Below are 24802 nucleotides of genomic sequence, written 5' to 3'. Positions count from 1 at the left end.
TTCTTTTATTAAAGCCGGTTCTACTGGGTTTAATACGATTATTGGATTTCATGCGTTTGTACTGAACGTTTATGAAGTGATAATTCTACCGCATTTGTTACATTGCATTTATGCGCCCATTAGATTAAAGAATGCAAGCATATAAAAAGTAAAGTGACGTAATGTTTAAGAGATGAAAGAAATTTCTATTGAGATTCGATTTTTGCATGAAAACTGAAATTTATTTATGATCTATTCTATCAAACGTCGAAAACAGTCGTAAAACACTGCTCGCTAACTCAGAACTAATTAATAACAAAAATTATTTTTATATTCATCAACTTCTTCAGAATATAAAATTAATTTCGTGTAACTTTATAGTTAAAAATCAAGCGTAATTAAATCAAGTGTATCAGTCAAATAATTAAAACCAATTTCCTTTTTTTTTTTTTTTTTAGAAAAAAGATGAAGCATCGTATGAAAAAAGGTGTATTCTATGCCTTTAAACCATAAAAAATAATTGCAAAAACCGTTGCACGCAGAAGAAATAATTGTACACGTGAAATTGGTAATGGCATAATGCAAAATCATCCAGATGTTTGTACGTACAGAAACGTTCAAAATAGAAGGTAACAATGTTGTTTGATGGTAGCACTTTGACTGCCGGAAGTTTCTTCCCGTGTACGGAATCGCTGGACAAATAGAGTTTTGTCACGCTCGCTTAAATTTATCGCGACATACCTAGCTCGGATAGTATCGTAAAGAGATAATCGTCAGACAAATGTAAAGAGAAATGTAGAAGAATATCTGTGTTGCTTTCTCCTCGCTTTTCACGAATTACAGAAACTTACGATCTTTGACAAATATTCATCGAAGACTATTTCACTTTCATCAAAATAAATATATACACACATACATATACAGGTAAACATCTGTTTTAATTATTTTATAAATTATTTTTTATTTCTGGACACGGTATAGGAGTATACAGGCGAAAAGAAAAAGATAAAATCTAAAGAGAATCTCGAAATTAATTTAACTTGAAATTACCTCCTTATAGCGCATTTGTAAAAATTATAAAGTGAAATAGAAACATTTGAGATGTGGAGGCGAGAGAAGTTGTAGACATTTTTATAATTAGAAATTTAATAGAAACAAGAAGCTTGTCGTCGAGAAATTAAAGTTCGAAATTACAGCCTTATTGCGTATTTTTAAAAATTAGAAGAAAAGAGAGGAAAGTCGGTGATATTGAAAAAAAAGGATTCAAAAATTCTTTCATTTGGAAATGTACAATAATACGAGTAAAAGACGTTTCACCGAGAAACTAAAATAGGTTTCGGGAGTGCGAACGAAGCACAATATAACGTTGAAATCGGTTCAGTAAACCGATAAACGAAATATATAGCGCGCTATTAAATAAGCCTGTCAGCAAACGTAGAATACGAAGAGATATACGATGACACGAGGTTAAAGACTCAGCACGACGTATTGAGAATAGGTACATAGTTGAAGGTAAAGGAGACAGAAAACTTCGTCGTAATATTCATAATCTATATATAGCGAATAGTAACTAGAAAAACAAAACAATTAGTCTTGAGACGAAGCAATGAAATATTGTTTTGTCTAGAGATAAAACATGTGTTAGAATGCTAAACAGACTACTAAACGCTGGAGAACTAAACTGTATGAAAATATTAAATAGATTAAAAGCTTAAAAAGAAGTTATTATGATTTATAAAAGAGATACATTATCATAATTGTATGAAAAATTCAATTTCTTCAAGCATGACACACAAAGATAATAATCATAACGTTTCAACACAGAATTCAATAATATGGATTGATTGAAAAAGATGATGTATAAAATATTTTAACGCAACGTTGACTCTTAATTGCGTAAATCAATGGATGAAAAATCATTTGGATATTATAAACAGTTAAGGAAACGAATATTTATTTAGTATTAATTAAATATTAATGTAAAAAAATATGGAATAGAATATTTCCCCTTGTAATCGATGTAAAATAATTTATATTGAACACAATATTACTTTACGTTACACGTATCTGCTTTACTAGGAAATTATTAACTACTTAATCACTTGGCAGTGTAAAAATGTTGCCCTTTTTACAATTTAATTAATAACCTTCAAATTTTACATAAGTATAACAAGATACTTCAAATGTGCATTGTTTAGTATTAAAAAACACATAAAACATCCATTTCGAATTATACTATTCTTTTTATATATTATATTCTTTATATTCTTTTATTGGATAATTGCGTTCTGATCCTAATAAATAGTTCACTATTAGAGTTAGTTTTCACAAATAGCTCAAAATTGACCTGACAAACTAACAATATAAAAACATTGACAATAAAAGAAAAATCGATCAAAAATACATAAAAGAAACATATGGTGCTTTATTTCGCGATCATGAAAATGAACGTACTTTATCAAAACTAATACACAAAGCGGGCGTGGGTAGAGTTTGAATCACTCCATGTGGAAATATTAATAAAGCTAATCGGTAATCAAACTGAATCGCGTGGGTGGGAGTAAAAGACGAGACGTAGAAACGCAACGGCGACACCCAAATCGTGTTTCGATCTTGAAACTATCTTCGAAGTATTCCAACGAATTGTTCAACGTGTTTTAACAATTTCGTAACGCGATCAAAGGAAGAATGGAAAAGATAGAAACACGTAGATGGTGGACGTTTTCGTGAGATAATACCGCGGCGCTTAGCCGCGCGCTCTTCAGCTAACCTCAAAAAGGTGATCGACGATCGTGAGCCGCATGTCACGACAGAAGACGTAGGTGTCCAGTCTTCGCTGCACTATACCGCTACGTCGTTAACTTAGCAGGAGACGTGGTCAATAATAAAATCACCAAGGATAATGAGAGTTCTTTGTCGAGTGATAAGGAAGCAAGTGGACACAAAGTGACATTCACCCTTCGTACACATATACTCACGCGCGCGCACATTGACGCCATGCCCTCTTTCCCACTCCTTCTTGCTCGTTAATGGCGTGCGATCGAGCTGCCATCTGGTGGCTTCTCATGAATTAATGCTCCGAAATTTTCGGAATACAGTAGTGCCACGTTAACTGACCTGTATTGTACTTCGATAACTGACCATCGATATCCCCACCAGTTGTTGCGGCTGGTTTCGTCGAACGATTCGAATTTTCCGCTATATGCATACGTTTAAAACTATTTGAAGTATTTCTGGAGCACGTTACTACATATATACCAGAGTCCCTTTCAGGATCGTGACATGTCAAAGTGGAGACGCCTCTTCGTGTGTTTTAATAATATACAGGTTAATATAGGTTAAATTTTTATGAACACATTGTTAACGGTATACTGCGAAATAAATTTTAGTTTTCGCATACTTTTAGAAAATATGTCAATGTTTATGAAATGAAAGATTCATTCGATTAACGTCTCCTATCTTTAAAATTTCGATTCACGTCTCCCGTCAACAATGTGTTAATACGGCAATTATATTTAAGTGGGAGTTGGGAGGGATTTTATACATCGTAAAGATTGTAAGTATAATATCAACTTTCAAATAAGTTTTATAGTCTAAAATTTGAAGTGTTTCTATAAAATCTATACGGTTCTGGGCGCGGCTACGGCAATGGGTACAGCTTCTTAATTGTACTACATTGTTTCTACCTAGTACACGTATGTCAAGTAAGTAAACAAATGTCTTTGGTATCCGTATCTCTTTTCATAACCAACAGAGAATGTTTCTTGGAATTTTTAAGAAATGCACCTGTCTCGGTAACTAGCCAGATTATATCCCGACTCGTGGTCCTTTAACAAAGCTAGATTGTGTACACTGAACATATTTTTATTGAAATTTTAGAATGAAAGATACAGGAATGAATGAAGAAAAATAAAAATAGAGAATAAATGAACAGATAAAATGAGAGAAATATCGCATAAGATAGTTGTAACTAAAAATTAATGTAACGTGTAACTAAATATGTATCTTTGCAATTTGTATTGAAAATGTGTACGTACATGTTTAAAACTAAAACTAAAACGTTTAAAACCGCATGGCACAAATAAACATTTAAAATCGCGTGTCGGTGTAAAATTAACGGCGTCAATTACAGACGTCTTATTAATCCAGTAAATAGAGAGCATTAAAACAACTTACATAAGGATAACGAAGACGTATTACATAAAATGCACAAGATCATTGTCAACTTAATATATGTATCAAATGTAACAATATATAATTAGTATTCGATCTTATTGTCATATAAATACTTTCTTGATAAATTTATATAATAAATCTAATGCACATATGAATCTAGATAAGATAGTATTTTCTTTTAACATGATATAATAACATTGGATTTTTTAATACTGTAATCATGATCTATAATGGGACATACTGAAAGGTTATCAAATTGATAATAAAAAGATCCTATCGACTAATAAAATCTGTCTATAGAAATTGTGATACTGTACAAAGTTAATTTAATATTATAATCTTCGTAAATCCAATCTTATACAATATAAAATAGCGAAATTTCCACGGAAGTTGTAACGTTATACAGAATTAGTTTAACATTAAATATAATTTACGATTTGTCATAATTCTAAACTTGCGATACGAAATGCTGAAATGTTATTAAATCAATAATACAAAAATTTGGGTTTTGAGGGGCTATTGAAACGTAATATCAACACAGAGCGTATCTCGCGAAATTATGAACATCATATCGCAACAGTAATCTATCCATCGTTGCTTGGCAGCCATCTTACAAGTCTATCCCCGACCCGTTAAATATTTCTCCGATGCATAAAAGTAAGTCCCAGGCCGGCAAGCAACTATAGCGTTTGCGCGGATCTCGTATAATCAGAACCGGTGAAGGTATAAGTGGTGTCAGTCGACTACGAGCGTTGGGGAAAGCGACGTCATACGAGACGCGGTATTGCACTGTCGATAAGTCGTTACTTAAATCAGCTTAGTTTTCGTAAAGTGTCATATGATACTGAATTACACATTAATATACAACGAGTAATTCCAGCTGACTCGTCAAATAAAGTATAATAGCAGAATAGTAAGTAAACGTATCAATTAGCCGCGTACATTCTATAGCCCAACTATTAATTATCAATTTATACGTTGAAATAGCGGGACAGTTTCCTACAGTCGATCTCACGCGAGCCTTCGTAACTTTCGTCGAGTACGTGCAACGAAAAAATTTATTTAATAAAATTCATAAACGAGCTATGCGGAAGTCAAACTGATCGACTCCCATCGAAGGTAAAATCATTTTGTATTTCTGAAAACATCGAACAAATTATATATTGTATATTCTAGTACTAAAATGAAGAATTTTTCAGAAAGCGCGGTCGATCAATTTGACTTCTAAGTCACAGAAATAATCTATCGCTGGAACGCTCGCAGAGACTCAACCACCGTTACGCGAGTAACTTCGTGACTATGCTCGGCTAGCCTATTACAAACGAACCCATTTGACGAATCATTCTGATTGATAACACCTCTAAAAGTCAGTTTTCACGTATTGCTTGTTAACGGAATGGAAGCGGAATTGCGCTTACGGCACGCGAACGACTTCAAGAAGAAGTTTCGATGGAAAACGCTTAAGCGTAGCCAACCGGCCTGAAATGCGGCGCGAGTTGATTTCCGGCCCGACGGATACTGTCAAACTCTCATGGCTTGGTAGCTGAGTAGCCTTGATGCGTAACACCTCAATTACATCATTATCGAGTCTGTCAGCGCGCTAAAATTATTGCGTCGCCGGCATTCGTTCACTTTCAACGAATTTGTTCAAATGTGCATCGCGTACTCGCGTAGATACATTTAGTGCTCGTCCCTTAAGGCGTTCGTGTACGCCCGATTAATCGATAAACTGACCGGCGTTTCCCATAAAAGCGGCAAGCTGACACAGTGAGATAATTGCACAAGGTCAGTCCATTAATCAACATTGACATAATGGTACATAAACACAGAGAAAGATAACGATCCTGGTATTTAGAGCGACAACGTGATTCTTATCAGAAGGGATAATAATAAAATAATCCTTGCTACACGATTCAAGCCAAATTGTCTAAAGCCTTCTTTGATGACTCTGACGGATTGAGATGAATTAATTGTACATATACGCAATTATAAATTGTCCCGCCCTATATTAAATTACACGCTGTTAAAGCATTATTAACGCGACGCTACGATCTCTTTCAATGACCGTTAAACGACGTAATGATAGGGACGTTTATATAATTTATAGTAATTTGCTCGGTGTTTTTTATGTGAAATATGATAAAGAAAACGTGCGATGGACTAGTAGCGATTGTGCTAAAAGTCGTTCAATCTTTTTCTTTTCTCCTTGAATTCTTCGGAAGTTTCATAGAAATATTAATATGTATATATGTAACGAGTCGTGTAAAGATATTTTAACAAAACAACTTTTTATTGCCTCGAAGCAAGGACATTTGGCGTTGCACGTAAATGCAATTTCCGATCGTAAAATATTTCTATCAGTATTCGCAGTATGATTTTATTGAGAATGTCTGCTTCTTGTTTAAATGTTCTTTTTATCTTCTCTTCTCTGTGTCTGTTTATGCAAATATTCAAACAGGCTAGTTAGCGCAAAAGTAACGTAATTCTCAAAAATAAGCATGTAACATAGAACGATATAAGCAAAAGATGAAAATGGAATCTGTTGTTCACGAAAAGATATAATTTTCGTCTGCAAAAATAGATAAAGTATTCTAGCATGTTCTTTCATATTTAATGTAATTTAATTATAAATAATTATAAATAATCATATGAATGATGCGATATAAATATTTAATAGTTTTCACTATTTAATAGTTCTCTATAATATTTATTGTAATTTTTATTTGCCATTATAATTTTTTCTCTGCGTAATCACAGAATTAATCTGATAACTTCTGGTAACAAATTACATGATCTTTTATATTTATCTTCTATTATCTATTATGTTTTACGAGCTTTACTCGCAATTAGAAAAAGTAGTATTTTTATTTTTTATAGTATAACGATAGTAATTGACATAAAGTATTTACGTTCTTCCTAGATAGATGTCAACTAAACACAAAGATCAGGGGAAAATGCAGCCTAAAGGACAAATATTGAATGCAATTCATCGATTAATTGAATTCATTGGCAAATGGATATATACCTTCATTGCATTCTTGAAGGGTCCTGCAGAGTCTCAACCTCCTATAAAGGATCTAACGCTTTTACACAGTGCAACTACTTTAGCATTAAAAATTCGAAATAAACAGGTAAATTCATTGTGTCCTTCCAATACAAATCAAATCTGCTTGCAAATGACTGTAAGATAAGTTCTAGACACTTATAAAATAATAAATTAAAATGATCACAATCTCTGTTTATTTATTAGTAAGTCTTTATATACAAATTACAAGTGAGCACATATGATTACAGTTAACTTCACAAGAAGTGGTACAATCATACATAGATAGGATAAAAGAAATTCAACCAATACTAAATTGTGTAGTGGAAGATCGCTTTGAGGACGCCCTCAAAGAAGCAAAACTGTGTGATGATCTTTTAAAATCTGAGAATGCTCCATCTCCTCAAGTATTAGCTGAAGAAAAACCCTTCTTTGGAGTGCCTTTCACAACAAAGGTAAATCTTACTTCATGAAGTATGCAATAAACATCTTACGATGGTTTTATATGTATATTAAAACAAATGTAAATTTTTTTGATTACAGGACTGTATTGCAATTGCTGGAATGAAACAGACAGCTGGTTTAACCCTTCGTAAGAACGTTGTTTCTGAACGTGACGCAGAAGCGGTTAGGTTAATGAGGGCTGCTGGAGCCATCCCTCTGGCTACAACGAACGTGTCAGAATTAGCCATGTGGTGGGAAACTTCTAACTGTTTATATGGAACTACAAAAAATCCTTATAATACGAGACATATTGTCGGAGGTTCCTCCGGTGGTGAAGGTTGTATACAAGCTGCAGCTGGTTCGCCATTAGGAATAGGATCAGATATTGGTGGTTCTATTCGTATACCGAGCTACTTCAATGGACTTTTCGGACACAAACCTTCTACTGGAATGGTTTCGAACGATGGCCAATACCCGAGTGCACAAAGCGAAGACCAAAACAGATTGCTATCTATTGGCCCTATGTGCAGATACGCACAAGATTTACTGCCTACTTTGAAGATTCTTGCGGACAAGAACGCAGATATGTTGCATTTGAACGAAAAAGTAGACATTTCGAAACTTAAGGTACGGATAGAATGTTTATATTATAATCATTGGTCGTATGTAGTATGTGATAAGTATTTATTTCAATTTAGTTTTATTATATGGAAGACGACGGTGGTCAATACTTCACGTCTCCAGTTGAGTCAGAGATAAGAGAAGCCATGAGAAAGGTAGTTCAATATCTGGAGAAAGCTCATAAAATTAAAGCGACTAAGATCCACATAAAAAAAATGAAAAAAAGCATCGCTCTCTGGATGGCCAATATGAGTTGTAAAGACGAAAAAGATTTTACGTATGAATTGTCGAACAGAGCGGGTCATATAAATTTATGGTGGGAATTTTTGAAATGGACACTGTTCCTGAGTAATCATACATTAATAGCTCTTCTTACTGCCACGTTTGAAAGATTTGCCGTGAAGCATGGAAGCGATAAACACACGAAATTCATACAAGAAAGTAAAGAACTTTATCGAGAATTTCAGGTATGATCTCGTAATGAATTATTGATATTTATGAATTATATCAATGATCTCTTATCTTTTATAAACTACTGATGCAATATGATGTACATTCACAAGTGCCTGTAATGTAACTCATCAGGATTGGAATTGGCTCCTACCTTCTTCGTCTTCCTTTCTTACTATTGCGTTACGGAACAATACTATTTATTAAAATGGACGTGATTTCTTTCTCGAGTATTTCGTGCGAACTGGTCAGACTATACTAGTTTGTCTTTCACGGTATCACGAGTTATTTCTAATAAGTAGAAGAAAGATATTGCTCTGCATGCAGAATGAAATTTTTTCCATCCAATTATTAAAGATCTCTATTATTTTTGTAAATATCTTTTCATCTTGTAGTTGTATTCACGCGACGAGAAAACGACTGACTAAAGTTGAAGCATGTATCCAGAAATATCCGAACTTTTATCTTTTTCCTAAATCAATACCATTACTGGTCTTATTGTTAATATTTATTTCTAATCAATTTTCTTCGAATAGGATATTTTAGGTGAAGACGGTGTGTTCCTATACCCAACGCATCCAACTGCGGCACCAATGCACTACGAACCGTTGATTAAACCATTCAATTTTTCATACACTGGAATTATTAATGTTTTGGGCTTACCTGCTACTGCGTGTCCCTTAGGTTTGAACAAACAAGGACTTCCTATTGGTATACAGGTATAAGCTCTGAACTATTAGTATTAATGAAACTAGAATGGTAAAATAAGAATTTTAGTGTCATATGTAGATTGTATCTTACAGGTTATTAGTGGCCTACATCAAGATCGTTTAACCATAGCCGTTTGTGAAGAACTAGAACGGGGTTTTGGAGGTTGGGTACCTCCAACTATTGTAGCTTGATACGATACGTGTCGCTTAGACAATAATCCTGTGCGTAATACGATGCATAAAGTTTCTTTTTACCATGCCCTGTCATCATCATTTTTCGAGAACTAACTTACACCTGATTAATCGATACCAGCCAATCATTAAGGTAAAGTACAAACATTTATCCAAAATGCAGATCTTTCAAATACTTCGAAAAAAACTGAGAAAGGACTGAGAAGGAACTGAGACGAAGCTGAGAAGTATACATAATATAATAAATACTAAATTTTTTTTTATCGGTTTATGTAACCGATTATAAACTAAGTCTCGCCGAATACGCAAAATTGTGCGTAATAAATATATACTATATGAATATATGAGATGTGCGTATATTTATATTTATAAATTGATGTTAAAAAATTCATTTTTCTAACAAAAATCATGTTGAAGGAAGTAATAACACTTGTACATAAGTAAACTACTACACTGTATTTGATTACCGTTTTTATATACCTCATCATAGATCTCTATATAGGGTTTTCTATTTTCATACAAATTGATAGAAAGAGAGAGAGAGAGAAAGGGAGGGAGAGAATGTGTGGATGGACGATATAGAGAAAAAAACCAATTACATGGTAGTAGGATGCTTTTGATAATGATGTGATAAAGTATTAAAGTTTTATGTTTATAATGTGTATTGATGTTAATATATCGTATACATACATATATATTTTATATACTAAAGAAATAAATTTTTATTTCTTCCCCATTATTCTATCATAACTTTTCTTTTACCAATGTGAACCAATGTGAACCAATGTGAACCAATGTGAAAAATGAACATTTCTTAATCTATAATTTTGTTGATTTACTTTATGATGAAAATTGTAAATATTTTTCAATTTGTTGTAATATAAAATAAATCCAAAGAAAAGTCATCCGAATATTAAAATACTGTTTTATTAAAAAATACAGTTAGGAGAACTAAAAAACTATCTACGACGCAATTTTTATCACACTCATAATCCTAACAATATGTAAGTACAGGATTCGCATTTCTCGAGAATGTCATACGAAATGAGAGATCTTCGATTTCATGATACATTTGATATCAATAAATAATTTAATACATATTTACAATCCTAATACGAATTGTTTGTCGTATAAACTCTTTAAAAAAATGTGACTGATAATTGTATGAATTTCATACACATGCAAAGATTTTTGTTAACTATGCTCGTGTTTTCGTGGACAGCGATAAATAGCCTATAAAAATTGATAAATATCATAATCTTAAGTTCACAATGTAAGTACTCATTGAAAGTTATAACACTATATGTGAATATGTTCTTCACATACGATAGAAAGAGGAACATAGAGAATGTTCGCGCAATGTTTATTTTATTTTTGTCACGAACAATAGTAGTAGCAGTATGTAAATATGTCTATGAAATAATGAAAATTCGTATGGAAACGAATTCATTCTTTTCATGATAAAAGGTATTAAAAATAAAATAAGATAAAAAAGGATAAGAAATTCAATGTTTAAATAACATTGATCTAGTTGAAACAGAATCGTATATATGTATAAAGAACAAAAGCCTCATTAATGTATAAATACTTATTAAAAATGATGTATATCGTATCACAATATATCTTTTAAAACCTACAGAGAATACAAATTTCACGGAACTTACTACATTCTACCGATCTTAAACCTAGCGACAGTATTTGATTTCATTATATTTAAAATTGAAAGTCAACACTTCTCATGGAAGTACTACTGCGTTAATTTGTTTTAACCTAAGAAGTCGAGAAAATTAACATTACGTTATGAGATTCGTTTCTTCGGAGGCAGTTTCAATTTTACTTGTATCAATTAGGGCATTCTCTGATCTGTTATCTAACGAATTATCCTTACTGTCGTCGCTATCTGGTCTATTTGAGATCTCATATTCATTCGAGCGTCTTTCAGATCGAGATCCTAACAAGTTATCCTGCACATCCTTGTATTGTTCTCTTTTGTCGTCAAAGTAATCAGCGCTACCATTGCTTAACATTCTATCTCTACTTCTACTGCAAGAATCCTCGTTTTCCTTTATCGTTCTACTATCTCTCCTACCTTCTTTTCTTTCTGCATATCCATTAGTACGATTAATTAGATTCAGTTCTACATTTGTTCCTCCAGGTTTCTTCGGCGACTGATTCTTCGTAGAATTACCGAAAGGATTGAAGAATCGCCTTCCGTTCTCTTTATTCACACCATTGTTCGATTTTATAGAGTCTGCTTCGTTTCTTTTATGATTCTCCATGTCTCTAGACTCGAATTTCTTATCGCGAGACTGATCTACGTTCTCAGCTTGCTCCTTCTCTTTTTTTATCGCAGCCAGTTCAGCTTCTTTCATCGCTGAATGAATAACTGGTTCGGCCCATAGTCCTGGGTTAAATGCTGGCCCTGTGCCACCTAATTCCGCTGGCAAGATGTCAGTGGGCAGGTGTTCATGCAGGGTGCTCAAATTATTTCCATGTAAGTAGATCTGAAAATATTAGATGTACATTGGTCATGTTTATAAATTCCATTGAAAAACTTAATCTTTTTATTGAAAGATAATTCTTGAAATACAATATATCTGTCTGCTTTGAAATTAAAAAGGAATGCTCGTTTAATGAAATCGGATATTCACACTTTATGCAAACATGCAACACTCTAGAGCTTTACGCTATCTTAGATTATCTGTCGGTCAATATTTAGTTACTCGTATCTGAAACCCATATGTATGTATGCAAAACGTTTCAATTTCAGCGTCAAGCGATTATACACATGGTTAGAAATTAAAAGCAATTAAAAGCTTTGCTTGCAATAATAATTTGCCGGGATGTGGAATTTACCGAGTGTATTATCTTAATTGATACAATTACAGCAATTGACGTCAAGTAGTTGCATTTTACTACGTACGTTGATGTATATTGTTTACATTAATTAATCTTCTTAATCTATCCTCTATCTTTAATATAATACGCTACTATAATACGTATTCGAAGCTATTATTTTATCCCTTTCTATCTACTTTCTAATATGTACTTTGTCCTTCAGCAGTTTCTCCTACCTTGTTACGAGTTTTCTCGTCCAAAAAAGGTTTCACAAGGGCCAATGTGGCCTGAACGTAAAGCGGCGCCGACAGGAAGTGTATAGCTTTGAATCTAGCCGGAAATCGTCCTCGAAGAGCAGCTATTAGGTTTCGCAGTGCCGCTGCGCCCAAGGCACCGCCCTGTCGTAAAGAGAATCCGCTCCAATCTACCACCGCCACGAAACCGGATTGCTAGAAAAAGAAATGGAACGTCTAGAGCTATAGAAGACTAAAAGACTTACTTTATTTGTTCGAGACTTAAAGATACACAAACTTATAAGTGAATCGTACCTGATTCCTTGGGTCTTGTATGAGAATTTCTAAAACCAAAAAGAGTGCGCGTTGAACTGATAATGCTGGTACTGCAATAGGGTCCCATTGCGAGGCTAAAATAACGAGTACGCATCTCCCTTTTCTGAAAATGAATTTGACTTATGATATTATAACAATATTTTTAAATTAATAACAATAATAAATTATTAATAGTTATATTGAAATCGTATTTTAGAAATATACAAAGATGTTGCAGTTACAAAGACCGATGTCATCAATAGATGTGGTAAACTTTGTATTTTATAATAATATTTAGGATTTTATAATAATATTATAATATTTAGGATTAAATATTCCCTTGTATCAATTATGATTTCAAAAATGATCACAATTTATAAAACGATATCCATATTCTCATATTATACTCAAATTTAATCATCAGCCAATCAAATTTTTTTTATCATTATATAACAAAAGTAAACTATCTATAAAATTACTATAAATTAATAACTTATTTTTACATCCATCATTGATTTAATTCTAAATAATATCCGAAAGTACTAACTTCGCTATGTCTACGTAAATGTTGATATAAGTTTCAGAATGTATTAAATAGACCGGAAACGAATTTAAATTTCAAAATGGTACCTATCACGTGCAGGAAGTACACCAGGTATTCCAGCGCGCAGCGCCCGCTGCAAGGCTGGATCTCTTGCGGTTAGATTGCCGAAGATATCCTGTCGATGCGCTACTTGCGCCTGATAAGCGGCTATCAGGGCAGCAGCTTGTTCCGTGCGATATTTCCGGGCTAGCAGGAAACGTGTAATATATTCATCCGTGCAGTGCTTCAAGTCTAGAAGCAAACAGATGGGTCATTGTAATGCTTCGCGTGAAAAAAATAGCCGGCAGGAAGCCGCTCGAACGCGGACATTATGCCGGAAATTCGAGGATCGACGCGTGGAAAACGAATCAGTCTAGGCGAACCTAACGGGACCAATCGAATGAAATGTACTAATGCGAGTACTATATCTCCGTATTATCAAGAGATATATAATACCGTATGAAAATCACATGGGAAAAATACGATCAATCAGCTTTTGTTGATTTTTTAACTTTGTACCACTGACTGAAAAGAATTACAAATAAACGTACAATGTTTTGTAAGAAATAATATTAGTTATCCCCAGCCTACGGATACATATCTATGCAAATTTATATTTTTATGAAGATAATTAAATGAACGTAAGCCAACTAGCAAATTGTTTCATAAATTGCATCAAATATTATAATTAGTACTATATTTTGAGTATTTCATATATTTTCTCATTTGAAGATATCTCATAAATGAGTAAAAATCCGCAGTTTAATTACTGATTATTTAATTACACGCTAATTTAGTTAAATTAATATTAGTCTGTATAATTGACATTGATGATAAAAACGTTCAAGAGACTAACAAAGATACATACGTATTCGATCTGAAAATTAAACAAAACTTAAAAATTAATCTTCTATAGGACATGAAAAATATGACTTATCGTGTTTCTCACCTGTGGTCTTCATACAGATTGCGATATAGTATACTCTAATTTGCTTTTGTATCTCCAATTTGGTAATTTTAATACAACAGAAATTTCGATAAATAATTCCGGTCGAATAACGGTCGAGCGTTGCGAATAAACCCCTTCTTACCTACATCCGGCATTTCACGCAATATTGCTCGGACGGTCTTAATGGCCAGTTTCTTGTCGCATTTGTCGAATCTGGCCTCCTCCTCATAAATACTCCGTGCAAGTGCAGGGCTCATGTGACCTCTTGTGGTGTCCCACATGTACTCGCAATACTCAGACATCTTGCGGACCCGTCTTTCGCCTTACCACAGATCTGCAGCAATCAATCGTAATCGAAACATCCGGTGAAAACGAAAGATCCTTTTGTTTAATATACATATACCATGGCGGACAAAAGAAAATTTATTAAATAAGAAATATAAAAGGATATCATAAGTTTTTTCTATATTGTTTTATTATTATATATTATATATATTATATATATATTTATTATATATTATTATATATATATTATTATAATATATATATATTATTATTATTATATATTATTATATATATATATATATATATATATGCCACAGAACAGATGAATGTTGCCAATATGGTAAAAAATTGTTAGTACAAAAGTGGCTAGACTCTATAGCGCATCAATTTTAAACTTTCTTTTATCCACTGCTGTATATATTTAGCTATTATACATGTACTATATTTATTGAATTTATTAAATTTACTGATTATATGTATATATATTTATTTAGCTGTCACTATATGTATACATATATGTTTGAAAAGATTGCGGAATCTTATCGATAAATTAACATTTACAGTTCCACAACTTGTGAATATAAGCAATGCACTTCCAGATATAAAAGCATAAGATACCGGCGAACGTATACATACGTGAAACATTCAGCAGCATGGAACACTTGAAGAGACACTCCCTTAAAGTAAATGAAGTACCTTATGGAAATGAAATTTATCTCCATGCGTATTATATTTGCACGATATTTATACAAAAATGATTGGTCAATGCAAATATTTGATACGTGGTCAATACGTGATCAATACGTGATCAATATATAATTCATATACTCACGTGTGTAAAAATATACTCGAACTATGATAATTATGTTTGAAAAAACAAGCACGTATAAGCGATGGCTAAAAATATATTCAACTGTCTTTTCTTTAGGAATATTTTTGTAAAAATATCACTGTCTCAATTGTTCTTTATAATTTTATGTTTTGATTCTATAAAAAATGACAGATGAATCAACGCTTTAAGAAGACATCGAACGAGTCTAACTAGTAGCCGGAATGACTCATTTCTAGGTGAAACACCGTTGAGACGCAATACAGCTTGCAGGATAACCGCGACCGGTTCGTGTAACTGCTTATTGAGACTTTTACTTTGATCCAGCGAACTTCATAAAATCATTCAGCAATAATTAATTATTTCAGACTTACTTTTTATAACGTGAATATTAATTTGAGCCATGAATCTATATTTTCAAGGTAAAAATTTCTAGGATACGAAATATTTCACTTTAAGAACGAAGAAACGAATTCGTATCAGCATTATCGTAAAATTATTGCTCGTCGTTACTTAAAAATAATTTGTCGAGTCATGTAACTATTTTTTCAGTGAACGATTATTCACTGCATTGGCAATGTTTATGCAAATTTATGTTTTTATAATAAAAGTACAGAAATAGAACTTGAATAAATATTAGAGATTCTAGAGTTAGTCAATATTATATGCATTCGAAATACTATTTTCATCATATATAGAAAATATTTTATATATATAGACAAATATTATATAAAATCTAATATAGAATACAAGATAAAAATATAATAGTACCATATAATATACATTAAATATATATTTTTGTATATGACATTTATTTTTGCTCTCTTCACTTCTCAATAAATATATAAACATCCGTAGTCCAGCTATCATCCTTAATTTGATGCTTCAAACACAGTGCAAATTGAACATATGTCAACAAACATTTTATAACTACTATATTTTATAAACTACGTTTATGACGGTCTATCAATGTCAATACTATTGTTTTTCGATATTTCTTTTTCCGACATAAAAACGCACACTTATGTTAACCACAGATGTGGTTTGTATATACATATAAATCGTTAAAATCTGTTCGAAACGTAATCCTCTTAATCGCAGTGCGTGTAATTACAGAGCACGGTGTAATTAAGTACAGGAACTTATTAAAAATGCTACGGAACGTTAATTTTGGTAAAATCAAAGAAGCTCAAAGCCATTTAAAATTCATTAAGATAGCCATCATAGGTTATATCTAAGCCATTGCTTTGAACACGAAGCACTTACGAGATCTACTCGGGTACACCATTTTGTCATATGACATTTTCTCAGAAATTCACTTGATACATCGAGTTGTAAAAAATAACCTGAAGATCATTTGAACAAATTAGAATTATTTATACTGTAGAAGAAACTGTTCACACCAGGCGATCTTCGACATATGTAAATTGTTGTAAATCGTAACTAGCTTAATGGCATAAGTTATATTTTAATGCCGCACTTACATAAAATATTTGCAACAGTCGTAAAACACTTCACTGAAAATCACACTTCCTTCTTCTTTGTTTCTTTCTTATCACTGTCGGTATTGTTCACTGTCACACGAGGTATCTATGTGATTTCTACAAAATATGGAGTTACACTGTGTCATGAATTATTTAAAAAAAATACTACACCTTTAATTTACCCGCTAATGTTAATTGTATTCTGTATGAATTTGTAAACAAAAGAGACAAAGGACTCGTTCATCGGAGGAGCCTTGTTGCTCGAACGGTCACGAGCGAACGGCGCGCAATGAAGTCGCCTGTTGCGATTCGCTCGAAAGTGTTAGAGCATTGAGAAACAAAGGAGCGAGTGAGACTCTCAAGGAGAGACGCTTGCCTTATTGAAGGAAAAAGGAAAAGAATAGTCGGCGGTGTAACGATGTAACGATGGACTTGAGACGCACAGTTCAGAACCATGACTTGAACTTCTTAGAAACATAAAAATCCGCTACACATTTTTTTCTTTTTTTAATATACCAAAATAACGTTAAAAAATCTATCTTTAGACTATCGATATTTATATAATTTTGCAAAATAAGATTTGCAAATTATGAAAAATTTGAAATATGATTATGAATATTAGAAACACACTATATATTTTTAGTTTTTAGTATCTTCATATTTTCATACATACAGGGTGAAACAAAAAAAAAACTCGTAACTTCTAGAATAGATAGATAGTACTTGACAAATGATGAAAAAGAGTTATAGTGCGCATGGGTCGGAAATAGAACAGATTCAAAGTCAAATAATTCCTTGTTGCGCTTGAAGCGAATAACTTTCTCGCTTCAGAAGATATTGTACCGTACGGAAACAATGGACTTTATCTGCCTCGATACAAAATACCAGTGAAATGGTTAGAACACGTCTAGGGATCTTTGGAAGAGTACGCAATTCTTTGATACGAAAGTATCAAGCGTGTGTGAAAATGGAAGGAAATCATGTACAAAACCTTCTATAACCAAGAAAAGAAGAAATGATAAGGTAATCCATTGTTTCCATGCGGTACGATAGCTTCTGCAGCGAGCAACTTTCTCGCTTCAACGGAAACAAAAATCTGTTTATAACTTTGGAACTCTTAATCTTTCTATCCATGTCTATTACGACCTTTTCCCATCGTTTGGCAAGTACAATCTACCTCAGAAGCTATGAACCCTTTATTTGTTTCACCTTGTATATTAAAAGTTACATTTAAGCAAACTATCGTAAAAACTTTGACGTCATTAAACTTTCAAATTCACAATAGTTACAATTGCTTTTTAATATTATTCAAAGATTCAAATAACGTATAAATTAATTCGATCTCTTCTATTAACGATACGCTTAATAAATAAGTAACAGAAAGGGAGGTATGGAATGAAATGGAACAAAAGATAATTCGAATTAAATGAATTCAAATTTTGTTGATGTAACTAATAGAAAAAACATGACAGAGAAGAGACGGTATATAATAAAAAGGGCATAGGTAGTTAGAGAGAGACGAAAATAGCGTAGTTACGATCGAACGTGAAAAGGACAAGTATCGAGAGAAAGAGAAAAAGTGTAACCTGTGCTGAAATCAAACGGGAAGGAGAAAGGAGGGTTGCAACGTTAAAGAGAGACGAAGAGAGAACAGCGATAGAAAGGAAAAAGTAACGCGTGGGAAAGAGATGAAACATCGACAAAGAAGGAAAAGGATGACCGCTGAAGGTGGGAGTAGAAAAGATAGAGAGAAAGACGGACGAAGCCGGTTACCAGTGCGGCTGACTCACCGATCGTTCTCGTTGCGCTATCAGGTAAAACCGTTCCCCAAAAAATGCGAGCATCCAGTAGTAAAATATATAGAAAACGCTTACAAAGTGCAAAATTAAAATACAATTACGTAATTTTGGTGGTTCAACGAAAATTGCACAATACATATGTCATTTTAAGTCTTTGCGCATAGTATGTGATCAGTGAATTCTTAAAGAAGTTTCGTAATACATACATATACGAATTTTTATTACATTCTGACATTAATAATGGCAAAATTTTACTTTCAATGGTACTTTTAAATAAAATAAAATTTTACTTGTATGGCAATTACTTTCAAAATAAGAAGTACATATTACTCGAAGATTAGAGTTGAGATATTACTGTTAAATGAATTGTAATATGCAACAATTGTCTGTGGATGTTCTAGTGACGAGTCTGTTTAACCATTGCGCATCTGTGACGAGATAATCAGAGAAATTAATTGACCAGATGTCCCGAGCCGACTTTTGTCACGATACGGTCATATAGAACAGGGTGAACTAATTTTATCTTTAATAAATCGTCCCATATTTTATTGAGAAAAGATTCGTTCGAAAATTTGTATTTTCAAGGAGCAATCAAGATTTCGAAAGTAACAAATACATTGCTTTAAGAGAAGGGAAAATAAAATGTACTCAAAGTGTATCATTTTTGTACAGCTGTATAAACCTCACTTGGTGATTTGAGTAAGTTTAAATAAAAGAAAAAGAAACGAGGAAAAACGGATCAGTAAAAATATCGTTGAAAAATTACTGGTCATGGTTCACTTTGGTAATATCCTGTCGAGTCACGTAATTATATAAAATATCATGTTATGTTGTTTCCACGAACTTCCATCAGCTCGATTTTCTTTAAATATTTTTACGCCGAAAATAAATAACATAATAATAAGGTCATTACGAAATGTTGATCCTCGACACACAAAAAGATATACGTTCTCGATAATTTAAAAAAAAAAACAAATAAGCAAATTCGTATACTGTCGTTATATTTTTGTAAAAATTCTGATGAGTCACGTTCGAGAGTCGCAAGATTGTTAATCAATTCATAAACATTCACGGCGATTAACAACCGATAATAATTGTTATTGGCAGATGCACGATTGACATTTTGTGCAAAAGAGATATACACGATAAAGATTTTCGTAAATACGCAGCGTCCTCTTAGAACAAGCGACTGGACGATTAAAGTCCTATTGTACATCCGATAAAGGAAAATCTTGTTTTATAGCGCGAAACCATTCAATTCTTCCATCGATCGATTCCCTCAAGGACGAGAACTACCGGTATCGTACTTTAGATTAAACACTATGACCCGCGATCATTTTGTCGAAGCTGTTATACAATATTGATTACACAACTTAATTCACAATTAAAAGAACGTAAGTTTTCAAGTTCTACAGAAATACAAATATTTGTGTAGAAAATTGCTTAATTAAATGCATGGTGTTTTTCAATTACTCAGTGAAATATAATATTGAAATTCAATATAATAATCTATAAGCTGAGAAACTTATGTATTAATATTTTGATTATTAAGCAAAAATATCAATTCTATATATGGAAGAATAGGAATTCTGTGCAATATGTTGTAGTAATAATGAAAAAGTTTTGTAACAATAAAGATTAATGGTCCTCCAATGCATCACTGCCACGTCCAATTGAGTTCAATAAACTTTGACATCCCCTAAGTACGCGTAGCAGTTTATATCGAACTACACTACACATGTTGTATAAATCCTCTTTATAGCCATATGACTCTTTATAAGGAGCTTGTTTAGGTTTAATAGGAAAAAAAGATTCTCTTTATAAGATTAATAATAACTTAAGATTGAATGCAAAACAACCATGTGCGATTTAGAAATTAGCAATCACTTTTTAATGGGGTTATTGTTTCGTTTTTGACATCGATAAAAGATGTCAGACCTTATGAATTTGAATAATGTACAAACTCAAATTATTTAAGTGCAAATTACGAACAGATAACCTCAAATATCAATGAACCGCTGTGAAATCTGACTGTTATGTCTCAATGTATATTTTTAATCAACAATCACGCAGTTTTGAAACTACGACACATATAAATTACCAATTTTTTGCGGTGCATGGTGGGCTTGCCTGCACTCGAAGGACGAAAACAGATCTGTTCGTGTAACGCCGCCATACATTACGCAACATAACGGTAGAAGCGTAGCAGAGAAGAAGACAGAAGTTACCGGTTTCTTTTAATGTTGTAAAAGGTAGCCGCAACCCATTTTCTCGAGGTTTTGATATCTTAGTGCAATCAGATTTCAATATTACGGTCCACTTCTGACACAACAAGCATTAAAACGTTAACTCTGGTGAGCGGATATAAAAGAGTACAAGTTAAATTTTGGTCAACTGAATAAGTACGCTAATATTTTCTACATTTCTTCTTTTGTTTATGGTTCTAATAGTACAAGTCAATTTCACTTCTTTCCCGCTTCTTTACCTGAAATTCTAATAGTATATAAAAAATCTAATACCTGATTCTACATTATGTTTTAAATATTATAAGTGCTTTTCTGCAAAGCTAATACATCATTCTGATTTACACCCTTTTACCTGCCCACCAGAGATTGATTCTATTCAGTATTTTGTAATTTTTATTTGACAGTACTATTCTAATATGAAAATAATTTTTAAGTACCAATATTTATTAAATTCTTCTCTATGTTTAGATTATTATTTATCTTCACATTACATTGCATATAAGTCTTATGGCTAGTTCTGAATGAACATAGACGACACGTCATAGATACAGGTGTAGATACATCGATGGTTTTCTTTTGTATTACGGGTTGAAGGAAATACAAAATAATCAAATTGTAATTTGCACCGTCTATATTTACGTATACCTTAATTATGTGTACCTATATTACTTCCTTTCTTTCGGAAGAGGGACTGATTATCGTGTAGAAAAGGCTTACGAGAAAATAAACTATTACGTATCGTATAGCAACGTAGTCTTACTAATTGGTGCCTATCGTTCCACGAAGAAGATAGTATGTTACAATAAATCATGGTTCCGTAAACATATCCTACAAACGATACGAAAGAAATCTATATAAAAAATATTATTTATATATATTTATATATATATATATATGAATAAATTTGTATTTTTCTTATATGATACGATTTATCTACCCTTTAATCTAATTTTCTTCGTATGATACAAAATAAATTGAATTAAAGTGAATGATCTAAGAAATTTAAACAATAATAATTTAGATATTGTTTCAATAAATGTTAAAGATTCGATGAATCCTGACGGTGACAAAAAACAAGATATAAGAAAATCTATTACTATTTCCTGTTCAGCATGGAGCCATAAGTATGTTCATATGTATAGTACATAGTTACCTGTTTATGCTACGTCAATAGTACAGTTTTGTATCGAAAGCCGTAACCACAATTGACACATTGAATTTAACCACTGCATCAGGCGAACGAAAAAATGCCTGCTGTCGTTCATACGCAACTGCACATGCGGACGATCCTTCGAAACTACGAGACACAAAGAACAATACTTCCGGAAGGTAGCAGGTGAACACTCTACCTGCGGCGCGAAACTGTCTGTTCGAAAGTCTTAGTTAACCAATTCGTTCGTGAGCCCCCTATGGACTCTAGCGTTACTAACAGCTGCTAACAGGAACGTTCTGTATTCTAGGTAAAAATTCTTTTACAAATGTAACTAAAAACTGTATCTTATTTAATAATACCTTATGAAAACTGATTTAGTAGATTTTCGTAATAAATTAAATCACTAATAATATAAATTAAATCTCTAATAATATAAATTAAATTATTTCAGTGATTGTATTTTTCTTATTGATTGTTGCGACTAAACTTTATTTGGAACCATTGTATGAAATATAATTTATTAAATTTTCATTAGAAATTCAAAAAGACTAGATTATGTTTGCGATGATATAAATAATATTATCTGAGTGTATACTTTTTAGTGACAGTTATAATTTTGTTAGAATAACAAGAAATATTGTTTACTTCATAATACAAATGGTTTTAACACATCAACAAAAATCTTGTAGTTTTGTACAATTGAGTGGTCATTCTTTTTAGTTGGTTTGATTGCCGTATGAGGTCACTATTGAGAATTTAATGATATATGACATATTGCTACTGGTATAGATCCTGTACCTAGTCAGTGATACTGCTTAGTTATATTGTTTAATCAGGAAGCTAATATTTATCAAAATACAGACGCACACAATGTATCGCCTTGTTGATTTTAACGTACTTATGAAAATTAGTGTTAATATTACCATTAGTAAATATTATATTAATTTTTATAATGAATATAAATTATTTTTTACATATGATTATGTTGAGACGGTATTACTAGATAGATGAGTAAAATTTAATGCTACTTTTTTTGCTGAAATTAAATAACACTTATTCCCTAACAAAACTTACTATAAAATGTAATTAACACTACAATTATAAATTACTTCTATTACTGCGACTAACTACTACACTACAATAGTCACGAGGATGTCTATCTCACTACGCTTGATATTAAACTCTTCCTGTGTCCCGATTTGGGGGTGTATTTATGCCGTGAGCAGAAATACACTTGCTGACAAAAGTTAAAAGAGATTATTATATACCTTCTTCGATATTTTAGATGAAATGAAAAATATTGTAAAAAAGTAACAGTACACACATGAAACTGCGATATGTCTTTTTTCGACTATATTCGTGTGAGATGTAAATTAATATTAAATCGGGTAAACAAAATAGAACTTTGTTACAAAAGATGAGAAACATACTTTGATTGAATCATATAGCTACTTTCAACAAAAACTAAATAAAAAATAAAATATTGGGCAACATGTGATACATATCAAGATAAAAAATATACAGTAATTTTCAAGCGATCATTATGTTTCGTAATCTTTGTCAATAAGTGTTTATCTGTGACTTTATACGCGGTGACATTATCTTTTATCTTTTTTAGTCACAAGATTTTAAAGAAAATAAAAACCTAAGTTGCACGGAAATGAATGGGATAGGTGGGATATATACAGTGTCATCACATATACAGCTTCAAAATTGGTATAAAACATCAAATAATATGTTTTTTTATTATAAAACAATTTATTCACTCATAATAAATTTTAAGGAACGAAACAACATATACTGTTATGGAAGACAAAAATTCACTGCACTATACAATTCGCCAACCTCAATCACAACAGTGTCAACAACTTACTAATGCGTTTCGACTATATATTTACATATTTACTATTGGTTCATAGCATTGCCAATTGAATGAAGAATTGAATTGAATGAATTGAATGAAGAACTTTAAATAAAATATTAAGTTGTATGACTGTGAGTAACTTCAATTTTTCGAGATGGGATAAAATATATCCCATCATGCAAAAAGGGTGAGGCGATCTTTAACCCACCTATCTGCAAGGAGTTAACTATGCGGAAAATTTTAAACTTTTTGAAAATTTGCGAATGTACGCTTTTGCCATTTGCATAGATTATAGATAATTAACATGCGCAATTTCATTCAAAAAACGAAAATAAATGATGAAACAAAATCAAACGTATTTCATATTTGCAAATACAAATAACACTTTAAAATAATTAAACAAGAATTTGAACTTTGACCGTTATACACATTTGATCCTTTTTTGTTTGCATTTATAATTTACGACATTAATCATGTTTACATTAAAAACTTTCTGCTTTAGCAAGATTGTACTAATAAACTTCTGATAACTGATCATTTAAATTGACCATCCAGACAGTAAACAGTAAATATACGATAATAAAATCGAAACGAGACGAAACGTCATAA

At 32.2% G+C, this 24802-nt stretch overlaps 3 protein-coding genes across 15 annotated transcripts in view; 1 reads left to right on the top strand and 2 right to left on the bottom strand.

Moving 5' to 3' along the window:
- LOC138179753 (cytochrome b5 reductase 4) overlaps positions 1 to 3092 on the bottom strand; it is a 30909-nt gene extending 27817 nt beyond the window's left edge. The window contains exon 1 of one of the 2 annotated variants that reach the window (XM_069112864.1): positions 2958 to 3092. The gene's annotated coding sequence lies outside the window, so the exon portion shown is untranslated. The other variant, XM_069112863.1, reaches the window with a different exon arrangement.
- Positions 3093 to 3164: 72 nt separating this feature from the next.
- Positions 3165 to 10354, top strand: LOC138179754 (fatty-acid amide hydrolase 2-A). 7 transcript variants are annotated; one of them, XM_069112875.1, is made up of 9 exons: positions 4691 to 5068; positions 5143 to 5274; positions 5355 to 5940; positions 7080 to 7286; positions 7450 to 7653; positions 7742 to 8269; positions 8341 to 8730; positions 9250 to 9432; positions 9517 to 10354. In XM_069112875.1, exons 4-9 carry the CDS (start codon positions 7080 to 7082, stop codon positions 9613 to 9615), a joined length of 1611 nt encoding a protein of 536 aa, XP_068968976.1. In that variant the 5' UTR covers positions 4691 to 5068; positions 5143 to 5274; positions 5355 to 5940; the 3' UTR covers positions 9616 to 10354. The 7 variants fall into 7 exon arrangements, with proteins under 7 accessions (XP_068968973.1, XP_068968977.1, XP_068968979.1 ...); XM_069112874.1 differs by having other exon boundaries at positions 7076 to 7286; XM_069112872.1 differs by lacking the exons at positions 4691 to 5068; positions 5143 to 5274; positions 5355 to 5940 and adding an exon at positions 3165 to 3306.
- A 41-nt stretch (positions 10355 to 10395) lies between these two features.
- Positions 10396 to 22544, bottom strand: LOC138179756 (clavesin-2). 6 transcript variants are annotated; one of them, XM_069112881.1, is made up of 7 exons: positions 17303 to 17433; positions 17132 to 17248; positions 14676 to 14867; positions 13632 to 13836; positions 13002 to 13125; positions 12690 to 12902; positions 10396 to 12119 (listed from the first exon to the last, which is right to left on the bottom strand). In XM_069112881.1, the coding sequence occupies exons 3-7, from the start codon at positions 14833 to 14835 to the stop codon at positions 11409 to 11411; spliced, it is 1413 nt and encodes a 470-aa protein (XP_068968982.1). In that variant the 5' UTR covers positions 14836 to 14867; positions 17132 to 17248; positions 17303 to 17433; the 3' UTR covers positions 10396 to 11408. The 6 variants fall into 6 exon arrangements, with proteins under 6 accessions (XP_068968982.1, XP_068968983.1, XP_068968984.1 ...); XM_069112882.1 differs by having other exon boundaries at positions 17314 to 17433; XM_069112883.1 differs by lacking the exons at positions 17132 to 17248; positions 17303 to 17433 and adding an exon at positions 22330 to 22544.
- Positions 22545 to 24802: the final 2258 nt, after the last annotated feature.

This window comes from Bombus flavifrons, chromosome 5 (genome assembly GCF_040668555.2).
Source record: "Bombus flavifrons isolate JBK064 chromosome 5, iyBomFlav1_principal, whole genome shotgun sequence".
NCBI lineage: Eukaryota > Metazoa > Arthropoda > Insecta > Hymenoptera > Apidae > Bombus > Bombus flavifrons.
The sequence above is the reverse complement of the archived record's forward strand: the minus strand, read 5'-3'. Positions and strand labels throughout refer to the sequence as shown.